The following is a 13,485-nucleotide window of genomic DNA, read 5'->3' as shown; positions in this document are numbered from 1 at the left end:
AAGGCACCATCTTGCCCGGCCCACGTGGAAGTAGGCATCCCTCAAGTCCACGGTTGAGAACCACTCCACCTGTGCATGCAGTGGTCAGCATATAGAATGGCAGCACCTTCGGTAATCTGTTGATTCCTCTGAGGTCCAAGATCGGGCGAAATCCGCCGACTTTCTTGCTCACGAGAAAGTACGCCGAGTAGAACCCCCTGGGCTAAGCAGAGGGTCTTACTAGCTTGATTGCGTCCTTGGACAGAAGGACAGACAACTCTTGGGCCAGAGCTAGGGCCCCTGCCGAATCGCTGACGACTGTCAATTAGACCCAGCCGAAGGCTAGGGGCCGGAGCTGCGGTCCGTACCCCTGGGTTAAGGTGAAAACCACCCAAGGTACGGAAGTACAGACCGCCCAGTAACTGAGCTACTGCTGGGAAAGCAGCCGACGACCGCCCCCGGGATTTCAGGGCCCAGCCCCCCGGCCCCTGGAGCCTCTTGGGGGGTGCCTGTAAGGCTCTGGGGCACGAGGCCGCCTGGAAGGCGGGCGACCTGGGGCACGAAAGTCATTGGGTCGCGCCGCTAAGACCTCTGCAGACCACCCCTGTAATCCGGCGGCTGAGTGAGGCTGCTAGAGCGGCCCCTGGGCCTGCTGGGAGTGGGCACAGGTCTGCGAAGACCCGAGAGCTGCTGCCTGGTCTGACTAGCTTGGGCGGCACGCTCCAGTGCCTCCAGGGCAGCTGACCTAAACAGCTCCCCTGGCTCGACTGGTACGCTACGGAGGACTCTCCTACATGCCTCCGTTAGTGGTGACTGGGCCAGCGAAACCTGGCGACGAGTCTGCACCAGCGGCAAGGCGTCCTCATACAGAGGTGCGTCAACCGAAGGAGGTGCGTCAGCCGAAGGAGGTGCGCCAACCGAAGGATGGGCGTCAACCGAAGGGGGGGGGCGGGGGGACAGGCGGCCCGCTAGCAGCCCCTACACTGGACCCAGGCTGAAGGGCCAAGAGGCGACTTCATCATGCCCCTATCGGCAGCTAGCCGATCCACTTTAGAGGACAGCCTGTTTCTAGTCCTTCTATTAGGGGGAGCACACATAGCCATCGCTCCCTCAAGTCGCCGGGAACGGCCGAATTGATCTGGAGGAGGATGTGACAAGGAGAGGTGTCTGGTGGCTGCTGCCAGACGTTCCACCTCAGTGATTCTAGCCACTCTGAGCGCCCGAGGCATGCAGCTACAGCTCATGCAGGCGTTTACCATGAGAACCTCCCTCAGATGCTCACATTTCGTCCCCACTGACCGCCAGAGGCGGCCGAGGCAGGAGGGGCAGCGGTCGTGGCCGTCCTCGGGCTCAAAATAAGCCATACAGGCGCTACATGAATGAGCCATTCTGTAGGTAGCCAGATGCAGCGTAGCCGGGAGCAGGTGCGGGAACACAGCCTTCACCAACTACCTGCTTAATGGAAAGAGTAGAGCATTGCTGCTACTCGCCGAACAGAAAGAGGGATGTAATTACACCCACGTTACCGGCAGAGGGAGCGGGAGCGAGAGCACTGCCTTCACCTGGCTGGATTAATAAACACGGCAGTTCAGTGTCTACCAGGAGCGGGGGCGAGAACACTGCCGGCTGAGTTAGAGACGAATGCCAGATGCAGCGTAACCGGAAGCGGGTGCGGGAACACAGCCTTCACTAGCTACCTGCTTAACGGAGAAACAAGGCAGTTCCGCGTCTACCAGGAGCGGGGGCGAGAACACTGCCTTCACTGTTTGAGTTAGAGACGAATGTCAGATGCAGCGTAATCGGGAGCGGGTGCGGGAACACAGCCTTCACCAGCTACCTGCTTAACGGAAAAACGTGGCAGTTTGGCGTCTACCAGGAGCGGGGGCGAGAACTGCCTTCACTGGTTGAGTTAGAGACGAATGCCAGATGCAGCGTAACCGGGAGCGGGTGCGGGAACACAGCCTTCACCGACTACCTGCTTAACGGAAAAACGAGGCAGTTTGGCGTCTACCAGGAGCGGGGGCGAGAACTGCCTTCACTGGTTGAGTTAGAGACGAATGCCAGATGCAGCGTAACCGGGAGCGGGTGCGGGAACACAGCCTTCACCAGCTACCTGCTTAACGTAAAAACGAGGCAGTTCAGCGTCTACCAGGAGCGGGGGCGAGAACACTGCCTTCACTGGTTGAGTTAGAGACGAATGCCAGATGCAGCGTAACCGGGAGCGGGTGCGGGAACACAGCCTTCACCAGCTACCTGCTTAACGTAAAAACGAGGCAGTTCAGCGTCTACCAGGAGCGGGGGCGAGAACACTGCCTTCACTGGTTGAGTTGGAGACGAATGCCAGATGCAGCGTAACCGGGAGCGGGTGCGGGAACACAGCCTTCACCAGCTACCTGCTGAACGGGAAGAGTAGAGCGGTGCTACTACTCACTGAACAGAAAAAGGGATGTAGCTACATCCGCATTACCGGTAGAGGGAGCGGGAGCGAGAGCACTGCCTTCACCTAGCTGGGTAAAATAAAGAAGCTTAACAGTACACGCAAGACGTTAGCCGAGCAGCTGCTGCTAACGATCAAGCGAGAGCAAGTCAAATAACACATGTTTAAGACCAGATAACTAGCTTCTAAAGAAGAGAACAGCACAGAGCCGTAGTTACAGCAGTAACCATGGCCAGTACTTACACGGCTTAGAACCGTAGTTACAGTCGTAACTATGGCCAGAACTTACACAGCATAGAGCCGTAGTTACAGTAGTAACTCTGGCCAGTACTTGCACGGCTTGGAACCGTAGTTACAGTAGTAACTATGGCCAGTACTTACATGGCTTGGAACCGTAGTTACAGTAGTAACTATGACCAGTACTTACACAGCATAGAGCCGTTTACGGTATTGACTATGGCCAGTACTTGCACGGCTTAAAACCGTAGTTACAGTAGTAACTATGGCCAGTACTTACACAGCATAGAGCCGTAGTTACGGTATTGACTATGGCCAGTACTTACACGGCTTGCAACCGTAGTTACAGTAGTAATTATGGCCAGTACTTACGGCTTAGAACCTTAGTTACAGTAGTAACTGTGGCCGGTGCCTAAAAGTGTCAGCCAAACGGCTGCCCACTAGATAATATAATATTGGGAGGATGAAATCCTCCTTAATGGCCACACATGCAGAGCACACAGCACACACAGTGAAGATTGTTCTCTGCATATCGTCCTAGTGCTAGGAGTCTAGTACTAGGAGCAGTAAATACAACGATATAGCGCTACTGAAACCATACCATGCGTTTACCGGGAGCGGGAGCGAGAGCACTGCCCTCACTGGCTGAGTTAAATAATTAAGCTTAACAGTACATGCAAGGTGTTAGCCAAGCGGCTGCTGCTAACAATCAATTAACCAAGTCAGAACACAATGTTAAGACCAGATAATTAGATACTAAGAAAGAGAACAGCCCGCATAGAACCGTAGGCCATGGTTACAGTAGTAACCGCACATGCGGAGCACACAGCACCCGCAGTGAAGATGTTCTCTGCATATCATCCTAGTGCTAGGAGTCTAGTAGCAGTAATACAACGATCTAGCGCTACTGCAATCAAACCCTATGTTACCGGGAGCGGGAGCACTGCCCTCACCGGCTGAGTTAATAGTTAAGCTTAACAGCAAGGTGTTAGCCAAGCGGCTGCTGCTAACAATCAAGCGACCAAGTCAGAACACACATGTTAAGACCAGATAATAGCTTCTAAGAAATAGGAAGTACTTGCCTTACTCTCTGCATCTAAACGAAAAACGGGTTTAAAATATGACACTCTGGGCTTTCCATACTAAATTGAATGAGGGACACAGCCAAAGCTGGGACTCAAATGCTAATGATAGCTCGGGCACAACGCCACAAGCAGAACTTTCAAAAGAGCATAAGGGCAACTTTATGGGAGAGGAAGCGGGAACACTGTCGTCACCAGAAAGTCTAAGCCAAACAAAAAATAAGACAGCAATCAGGACAACTTGGCTGGGAGAGGGTGCGGGGACACAGCCATCACCAGCAACAAGCTGACACCAACCTGTCTGTCGAGGCTCTGCACAGCGCACAGCCGGCCACAGCTCCTGGAGGACGTGTTAACGACCCGTAGCTCCGACTGTCAGTCGCGAAGCTGCACGCGGCCAGCTGCTTGCAGAGCAATCCCTCAGATCAGACGTTCAAACCTGAATGCTGTAGGCTCCAAAAATGTAGCCACGGTACCCTCGCGCAGCGAGAAGATGAAAGGAACAGATCCTCTGACGACACCGGCTGATATAGCCGGTGTCACGTGGGTCACAGGTGACTTTGTTGTTATTGGTACTCGAGCTGCGCATGCGCGCGATGGACATATCCAGTGCTTAAAGCACCGCCTCTGGCGGTCAGTAGGGACGAAATAGAACACTTCCCCTCACACAAGACAGTCATTATGATTTTCTCAGCCACATTATAAGCAAACAAAATTCTCCCACTCAGGGGATGATGGAGACTAGTTCCCTGCTGCAAACAAACATTTCTTGCTGTACAAATGTCTCCTAATTTCTGTAAGTAGGCTATGTGTCTGAAGTGGGGATTGATAAATAGTTAGTGGAAAGTTTGTCTCATTGGATCAACTCACACACCACGTACAGTACCTTTCCTGGCATGTGGTTGACACTGGATTTTGAACAAACTCACAAACTGGCCTTTGACTGCACCTACCCTTAGGAACTGTAAAGCTGCCTTGATGATAACTCGTTCCAACACTGTGACAGGAGCCGGGGAACAAAGCTCAACACCCCAAGCACTCCCATCTTCCCGTAATACATATTGCTCACTCCTCCTCACATAGGTACAGAAACACCACAGGGGACTTGCCACCCACCCACACAGAAATTACACAATCTTCCTCTCAAGTCCCTCCAGCTTTACAGTTATTACTTGTTTCAATTATATATTTCACATAGGGCAAATAAAGCTTGATTTAGGTTATGAGATGGAAACCGAAAGCTGAATGTCTCAACCTCTACTAAAGTGTCTAACTGTTAGAAGAAGCAAATACACAAAACCACACAAAAAGATAAAAACAAATGAGCAAATTTACTCTCAAAAGCAGAGGAGATAGTGTAAGGGAAGAAAGGCTGCAGGAGAAGAAGAAGCGGAAAACCAAATTAAAGGGAAATTAAATGTGAGGAGACAAGTGGTAAAAGGCAGGGTTGTAACTGTAGCCTTGAAAGTATATCAGCGCGACCAACAGCAACCACTCAACCATAAGTAGGCCTACTATTTACAAGATGGGAAACTACTGTTATTTATGTGTGATCCGTGACACCGCTGAGAGCAGGGGAAGTCAAGTGTAGTCCAAGACAATGTGAAGAAATGCCACTCTACTTTTGGACACACACTGCACGGTCACAAGGTCACTGGTCATCTTGGGTAGCTTAATACTTTCTTAAAAGTGTGTTTCTTGTAAGTGTGAAACGCTCACAGCTGTTAGGCCAGCACACACACATGAATGCACTTGAGCAGGCTTGTGCACATGCAGGGAAAATATATGCATTTTTCAAATATTCTGACAGCAGACGTGTACTGAGTGTACTGAGTAAAATTACCTCAACTGTCATCCTAAGAGAACATACAGTATGAAAGCAAAAAAAAACTAAAACCACACTGTAGTCCGGCTACATTTTCTCGCGGAACATATTAATTAATTCAGCGCTCTTCCACTACATTTTGATGGGTTTGTTAGCTTCAGGAAACTATCAACCAGGTACAAATCAGCAGTCGTTTGAAGGAAAATCTGCTTTTTTTTCAGAAGAATACATTTTTCTGAAGTCAGTGGGAGGACTGCAAAGCTCTGAGACTAAAACTAGAAATGCCGTGGTTCTGGTCACAAATTTAAGAAAATGTTGGTTTCGTTTACTGTAAACTCTTGATCCAACACTGATTATATTCTCTATTTATATACCAAGTACAGTTAAACAATTAAATTAAAACCTACTTAGATGCACAAATTAAAGAAAAATTGTCTTGAGCATTGTTTCCTGTTTTTTTTACTTACGTTTTTTTCTCAGTCTGAAGAAATACATTTACAATCACTTTCATACAAAGGTATATTATAAGATTCTGTGTAAAAAGTGTATCTCTACTGCTTTGTTAGTTTCCACTTTGTTATGTAGCTGATTCACAGTGGTGGAAGAAGTATTCAAATCATTTACTCATTAACAGAGAATAATTTAATTGAGGCTTTGTAACTTATAGTCCTACATTTGCCGTTGACCTGAGTCAAATCTTACAAAAATATGAACTTCAAATATAAGTACCAAAAGCGAAATACTCAATCGTATATTTCAGAATAATCTGTATATTTTAGCTGGAATTCAAATAATGCATTAATATGTAGGCCTACTACTTTAAAGTTGCAGCTGGTAGGAATAATCTACATTTCTTTATAAACTGCTTAGAAGCTTCAATAAACTCACATTACATATTGATTAGATATATTTGTTATTGTTAATCTTAATCTGTGAAGCAGCCTAACTAATGCTATCGAAAGAATTTGTTGGAGAGTAATGATGCCGTAAAAAGAAATATAAAGTCAACAATGACCAAACCTGAACGTGCTGCTCCACCGCGTGGTGGCCTCAGCTTACTGCAGCGCCAGGCTCTGTGTTTACAGTTGCTAGGTTACGAAATAATGTCCAAACTCCTTAACGTCGTTGAAAACCTCGTTGTTTTCCCTGCTCTCGGTATCAGTTGCATTTTGTTGTACATTAAAAACAATGGCAGGAAAGGAGAAACCGGTGCTGGATATAGTCCATCAAAACTCAATTCACGTTGAGACGATCCGGAAAGAGCAAAGATACCAGAAACTCCACACGGAGTTCAGCATCAACCCACACAGGACATGTAAGTACAAAAAGTGAAGTATGTCAGTCAATAGTTTATTTCCGTCCATCAATCCTACTTCTGATCTGAATGTGAAATATGAAGATTAGTTAAAAAATGAGAAATGACAAAGTGTCGTCAAAATGGTTATAGCTTATGGGCCTACTATTACTCATTGAGAATAAACATATTGGGCACTAAATTGTTACCATTATGCTTGTTGTCAACGTATCTGTTGTTAATTATAACTGAAGCCTGTATTATTGCAAGGGAGATTGACTTTGTCTCGTGTTTTTACATTTAGTACACGTCCTGCCAGACAAACCCATGTCAAGGAAACCAACAGAAGTGATTGCAGAGAACTGTAAGTTTACATGGATTGATTGATTGATTGAAAAGTTTATTAACAGCTTGTATATTGGGTACAGTACAGTACAGCTCAAAACATACAATTGTTAAGGGGATGCAGACCAGAGAAAGACTTTCGTCTTGTTTACATCAGGGTCCCCCATTTCCAATTCATCATGTCATTTAAGACATATAAGACATATTTGACATACAGATGGCTTATTTACAATTTACATACAGGTGGTTTATTTACATACAGATTGCTTGTTTACAATTTTCATTTTAGATTTCGTTCTAATACATCCTAACCGGACATTTAAGACATACCAAGTCTACAGATATACAGTTAGTAACAGAGTCTAAAATGTGAGTATATACATAGATGGGGGGGGGGGAGCTGTCCATTGAACGACAGGTTGAGATTTGTACCATTACCGGGGCCAGTTTTGCAATGCTCTCCCCCGAAGGTGCTCTTTAAGAGAGGTTTTGAAGGTAAGTATAGTTTTTCTTTCCTTTACAGTTGTGGGAAGAGCGTTCCACCTTGATGTGGCATAATTGCGAAACGTGTATTCCCCCTTTTTTGTGCCAAATCTGGGTTTCACATGATTTGTGGAGCTCCCTCTGGTGGATAACTACAAGGAAACAAAAAGTGTTCTGGATAAACAATATAATGTTCTTCCAAACAGGATAAAGAAGATATGAACTCAATCACTGTGTACATCTGGATACTGATTATGTACATTTATTTTCCCCAGCGGACTTCATCGATGCCTTCCACAAAGCTCACCAAGAACCCACCAAGAAGTATGCAATGCCACTGACGGAAAGTCATGAGATAGGGTGGCTGTCAGCTCCACTGGTGAGTGAAAACATTGCTTTGATTTAAAATGATTATTAACCAAACTGCAGGACATCAGGGTGGCCTTGTGAGCGGAAGGCCTGCCCTCTTGAATTTAGAATCATTTATTTGTATGATCAAACGATGAAAGAACCCACAGAAACATGGCCATCCGTTTCCTGGCCTTATGTAACTAATTTAAATCTTTATCTCCAGATCTTAATCAAATTCTCATTCTGTCCATTATTTTTTCCCCAGATACCATCAACCCGCAATGACAGGAGATTCCATTTTTCCAGAATCAGCACAGACGTCACCATACACCAGGAAAAGGCCATGCGTGCTTCAAATTAGACGAAGAGAGAAAGAATAAAAATCTCTTACAATAAGCAACCTATGTTCCGATTTATTTGTTTATAAACATACAGGTACATCGTGTATTTTCCTCTTAGCAAGCAAAGGAAAATCATTTGCAGGGACAACATTTGCACAGGTCTATTTGAATCACCCTTGCCCATCACATACTAATCATTATAATGAACAGGAAAGGGCAAAACGAACAGGCGCTCAATATATAAAATGTCATGTCACATGAAAGAATCAATGAGTCAAGAAGCTGAGTTAGAAAAAAATAAAACAGAACACAACAAACTCCGAAGAGAGCACACACACACACTGTAAGTCAGACAGCGTCAAGGCTGGTGTACACACTGAGGTGTAATCACAGAAAGAGGCTTAAATCATGCCAAAAGACAATTGGCCTTTAACAACCCTAAAGAAGAAAATACATGTTCTCTTGTTTTTTAACTTATGTAGTCCACTCTTGGGTTGACCATTTTGATAGTCATGTCCTTCAATTAGCTGCCTTAGCAATATGGCAGGATCTCTCTGTGTCTCATGAAGGGTCCTCCACATCAATCCAGACATGTTACGGAGGTGTGTTTTACTAAAAGCTTAGAATTAAAGTCCATGTTCTCCTAAAGTCTCATGATGTACGTGGAGGAGAGACTGGTGAGCAGGTGAGGGGAATCCTGCCTAGAAACAAGGTCCAAGTCCAGCCAATTGACCGCCTCAGTCAGTTTTTACGAGCGAGACTTGGTCTTCTTGCGCACAGATTTGCCAGGGCGTTTCTGAAATCAGATTGAACAACATGTGAGCATCTCTACAGTTTGTCTCATTCTTTCTTTTGACAATATCTCAGCATTTATTATATCAGTCAGCAGTGTTTGACGTGACTCACATTTTGTTTTCCTCCTTTGGCACCTTTCTTGGCCCCCTTTGCATTAGCGACTTTGGCGCGGAAACCAGAAACATCGTTGTGGCTCTCCTTGGTGTTCCACTTCTTTCCCTTCTTCTTGCCTCCAAAGCCAAACCTCTGGTCCTTGTACTTCCTCTTGGCATTGGGGCTGTCAAAACAACAGTAAAACACTTAGCTTTTTGTGAAGAAGAGTTACAAAATATAATGTTAATGGCAGCTAAAATGTTACACCTTACCCCTTCTTGTTGTCTTTTGCCACTTTGTTTTGGGCCTGAGAAGGCTCTCTAGGCTTCTTCTGGTCTCCGTCCAAGAAATCCAGTTTGTCGGTCATTCCTAGTAATTGAATGAAGAGAAATCTTAAAACTCAAAACATTCTCACTTTTGAAAATTGTGAAAGGGTAATTTTAAGAATCATCAATATTTAAAGGTGGGGTAGGTACGTTTGAGAAACCGGCTCGAGATACACTTTTTGTTATATTCCATGGAATGCTCTTAACATCCCGATAGCAATGAATATCTTAAGTGCTTTGACAAAAAATCCATTAAAAAATGTCATCTGTGGAAGCCGTAGTACTGTAAAAAGCACGACCAATCATCTGAGCCGGCCCGGCTAAAATAACTGGATGGCCTACCTGCCTGTCAGCCTTCCATCTGTGCACAAACTGATCTCGTGCCCTCATTGGTCATGTGCGCGTTCTTGTGTGTTGGAGGAGGGGCTCTGTAAGGAAGTGGCTGATTTCTTCCGGCTGTGTATTTTCAAATTCTAGCGCATTCGAGCTGGTTTCTCCAAAATTACCTACCCCACCTTTAACGTCAGTTCCTTTTAAATCCAGTGCCCACAAAATGACATTCATTTTCATTTTTACAGTGAAACAAAACACTTGTAAATAAACGTACCTTTCTGGAATTTCTTCACAGAAGACATCATATCTCTCTTCTCTTTATGCCTCTTCTGAATCACTTCTACTTGGACCTGGCACACAATCAAGATGTTTATGTTAATTCTCCACACCAAAAGAAGAACTGTGGCCTCTATTAGCCCCTTATGAAGACATTATGCCAGACTAGCATCTGTTTTGCATACTTTTTGTTAAAATTACAAACCAGTGTAAAAGCCAACAAAAAATAAAAAGTATACAAAAAAAGGCACTCAAAATGTATTCAAAAAGACTCATAAGTGAAATAATATAATTAAAAAACATTGACCAACCTTTTTGCCAAACTTCCTTTGCTCTCTCAGTTTCTTTGCCTTCTCCGACTTCTCCAGTATCAACTGCTTTGAGATAAGCTTTTTCCTGATCTGGACAAAGGAACATAAAAACGAAATGAAATGAATCATGAGCTTTGAAGTGGTTTCTGTTGCTTTAACTACATGTGTCACAACATGTCACCTTTATCATTCAAGTGTAGAATCTAAGAACTAGCTCACCTTCTGCATTTGCTGATCAGACTTGGCCATCTCTGCGAAATAATCGTCAGGCCTCTTGGTGGGTATGCCATGTTTGCTCAGGAGAGGCAACGCATCTAGTACTGTAGCCTGAGCTTGACGGTAGCTATAAATTAACACACATATTTTTCATGAACGGGTTAAAAATGTAACATCTGTGGCAGTCAACATCAGAACTAGAGTGAATACATGAACTAAATGTCTAAAGCAGGGGTGCCCACACTTTTTTGGCTGGTGAGCTACTTTTGAAATGACCAGCTCACCGAGGTCTACCAAACAAAAATAAAATCCCAAATTGCAAGGGTTGCTGAATAACACATTTTATTTATACATGGGATAACTACAATAGGGCTGCAACAAACGACTAAGTTGATAATCGATTAATGAAACGATTCATTAATAATACATGACCTTTCTCTACTCGGAGGGAAGTCGCTGTCATATGCCTTGTGAACACTCCGATAATGCCTCTCCACGTTACCTTTCTTTGGCAGAGCGATGCTTGCTTTACAAATAAGGCAAATAACCTTTGAATGTGACATCACAACAAAATATTCTTCCTCTCATTCTGGGTGGAAGTGGTTTGTCTTTAGCTTCTTGCTCGGTCCCGCAATCATTTTGTTGTTTGTCTCTTGTTTGTCTCTTGAACTTAATTTGAGTTTTCTCGGCACTTGACTGATTTTGTATCGCTTTGCATTCTGGGTTAACAGACTGGAAAGCGATAGGTCGCTTTTTCTGTCAATCAAGTAAACTCCTCAATTAAGTGGCAGGGAGGCCAAGGGAGGAGGGATCAAAACCTGTTTTGTCTATTTTAATGGAGCTGGATTTTTTTATTTTTTATGAATGACTCGCGATCTACCAGCATTGCCCCCGCGGTCGACCATTTACGAGTCTCAAACTTTCAACATATATTGCAGGGTCACTTACAAAAACATCTCTCTCTGGAAATCATCATCTGGATTGACATCTCCAATCTTTACAGCTGGTTTTTTCCCTTCTGCTTTGTAAATAACGTCTTCAGCCGGCAGGTTGGTCATATCCAACCTCTCCGCCCAGGGGAGGTCTTTACGGAAGCCAGCCAGGCATTGTTTCAAACCCTCCTGCATCACAACATACACACAGGACAGAGTATTGGCAAATGTACATGTAGGCCATGTTAAGTAGGCCATGTTAAGGCATTTCATTATTCAAACCAGCCTTTTTTACATGTTCACTATAGCATCAATAAAATCTGTCAAATTATATGTTTCTTTAGTTAGTAACTAACATTCCATAGAAATACGCAAAAGCTGGAAAAACAATGCAAACATTTTAGGTTTGTTGTAATGATTTTACTCACCACATTGTTGACATGCTTTTTGGTTTTATCCACCAAAACGTTCATCCCTGGTTTCAACCACCCTTTTGCGAAGGCTTCTTGAAGCTAAAGAAAACAAAAAATATATGTTATCAATGTTTATTTATATAGCCCAATATCACAAATGCTACATTTGTCTCAGTAGTCTTCACAGTTTGTACAGAATATCAGTATGACAATACGACACACTCTGTCCTTAGACCCTCACATCGTACACGGAAAAACGTCCAGAGAAAAACCACATTATTATGAATATATACGTTTTTTTTTTTAATAAACTGTTGTGCAATCAAACGTATTATTCTACATTAACATTATTGCCAATGTATAAACATACATACACAATATGTTTAACCGGAGTAAGATTATTTTCACATACAATGAATTTGGGGGGGGAGAAGGTACTGCAAAAGTTTACATACGTGAAACATGAAAATAAATCAAATACAAAAAATAAACGAGTTTTTGATGAAAGAGTTGGATAAAGTTGCTCAGAAAAGGAATACATTTTGGACCAGGGAATGTGCAAAGTGTACATTAAGGTGTACACAATATGAACAAAGCTCAAAGATAATGTATACTAGTAGTGTGACCGTTATCGTCTCAACTGTAGACACGAGTGTGTGTCATTAACATTTTGTATCATTTACGTTTCACTACAGTAAGTTAGTTCTACGGTTGTTAGCTTTAGCCCATGTTAGCATGTCAACAGTTCTTACCTCGCTGTCTGATAATTCACTGTTCTCATCCTCGGACTCCTGCCCGAGCAGAGACTCCTCATCTTCAGACTCCATTGTGCTGCTCTCGATAATCATTAGATGACTATATATGATTTAGCGGCTTTTTAACGCGAACAAACCTGCAGTAAATGAATGTGGATAATTCTCCTCACATGTACCAATCGTTTCACGTGGGGAGGAAGTGACGCAGGGCAACAGCGTTGAGTGTTGTACCAACACAGTCCGCCGGTGGAAACGTTTTGTTAGATGGAAGGTTCCTACATGTGAAAATACAAATAAATAAATATAATACACAAGAATATTGGGCGTCAATGCTGCAAGCCTGCGATCATATGTTAAGAACGTTTTCATAGAAACGTCGTCATCGCATTACCTTTATATTTATAAAACTTCTCCTTTTACTCTTCCATATAATTTATTGATTTTATCAAAGAGTAAAATTGACATATTTCAAGTGCAAAACAGAGTTTATAACATAAATGAAAGAAAATGAAATTACTTTGATTATGCAGGCTAATGTTTAAACACTCCACCTGGAGGTGCTGTGGTGCTCTTTTGAAGAGACAGAAGTGACAGATGTAATAGACAAGGTATTTAGGTTCATAGCACATCTACAGTATACTTTATGCTATTTTAAATCACA

The 13,485-nt window shown here is 43.7% G+C and overlaps 2 protein-coding genes across 2 annotated transcripts; one reads left to right on the top strand and one right to left on the bottom strand.

Moving 5' to 3' along the window:
* Window positions 1-6,656: 6,656 nt before the first annotated feature.
* Window positions 6,657-8,433, top strand: fam183a (family with sequence similarity 183 member A). The gene is made up of 4 exons (XM_034210088.1): window positions 6,657-6,875; window positions 7,159-7,218; window positions 7,958-8,061; window positions 8,299-8,433. Exons 1-4 carry the CDS (start codon window positions 6,749-6,751, stop codon window positions 8,392-8,394), a joined length of 387 nt encoding a protein of 128 aa, XP_034065979.1. The 5' UTR covers window positions 6,657-6,748; the 3' UTR covers window positions 8,395-8,433.
* ebna1bp2 (EBNA1 binding protein 2) lies at window positions 8,417-13,084 on the bottom strand. The gene is made up of 9 exons (XM_034210086.1): window positions 12,822-13,084; window positions 12,085-12,168; window positions 11,673-11,845; window positions 10,728-10,851; window positions 10,509-10,598; window positions 10,196-10,271; window positions 9,535-9,631; window positions 9,281-9,446; window positions 8,417-9,170 (listed from the first exon to the last, which is right to left on the bottom strand). Exons 1-9 carry the CDS (start codon window positions 12,915-12,917, stop codon window positions 9,123-9,125), a joined length of 954 nt encoding a protein of 317 aa, XP_034065977.1. The 5' UTR covers window positions 12,918-13,084; the 3' UTR covers window positions 8,417-9,122.
* Window positions 13,085-13,485: the final 401 nt, after the last annotated feature.

Source organism: Gymnodraco acuticeps, unplaced genomic scaffold, assembly GCF_902827175.1.
Source record: "Gymnodraco acuticeps unplaced genomic scaffold, fGymAcu1.1, whole genome shotgun sequence".
NCBI classification, from domain to species: Eukaryota; Metazoa; Chordata; class Actinopteri; order Perciformes; family Bathydraconidae; genus Gymnodraco; species Gymnodraco acuticeps.
Note: the sequence above shows the minus strand (reverse complement) of the source record. Positions and strands in the feature narration are given on the sequence as shown.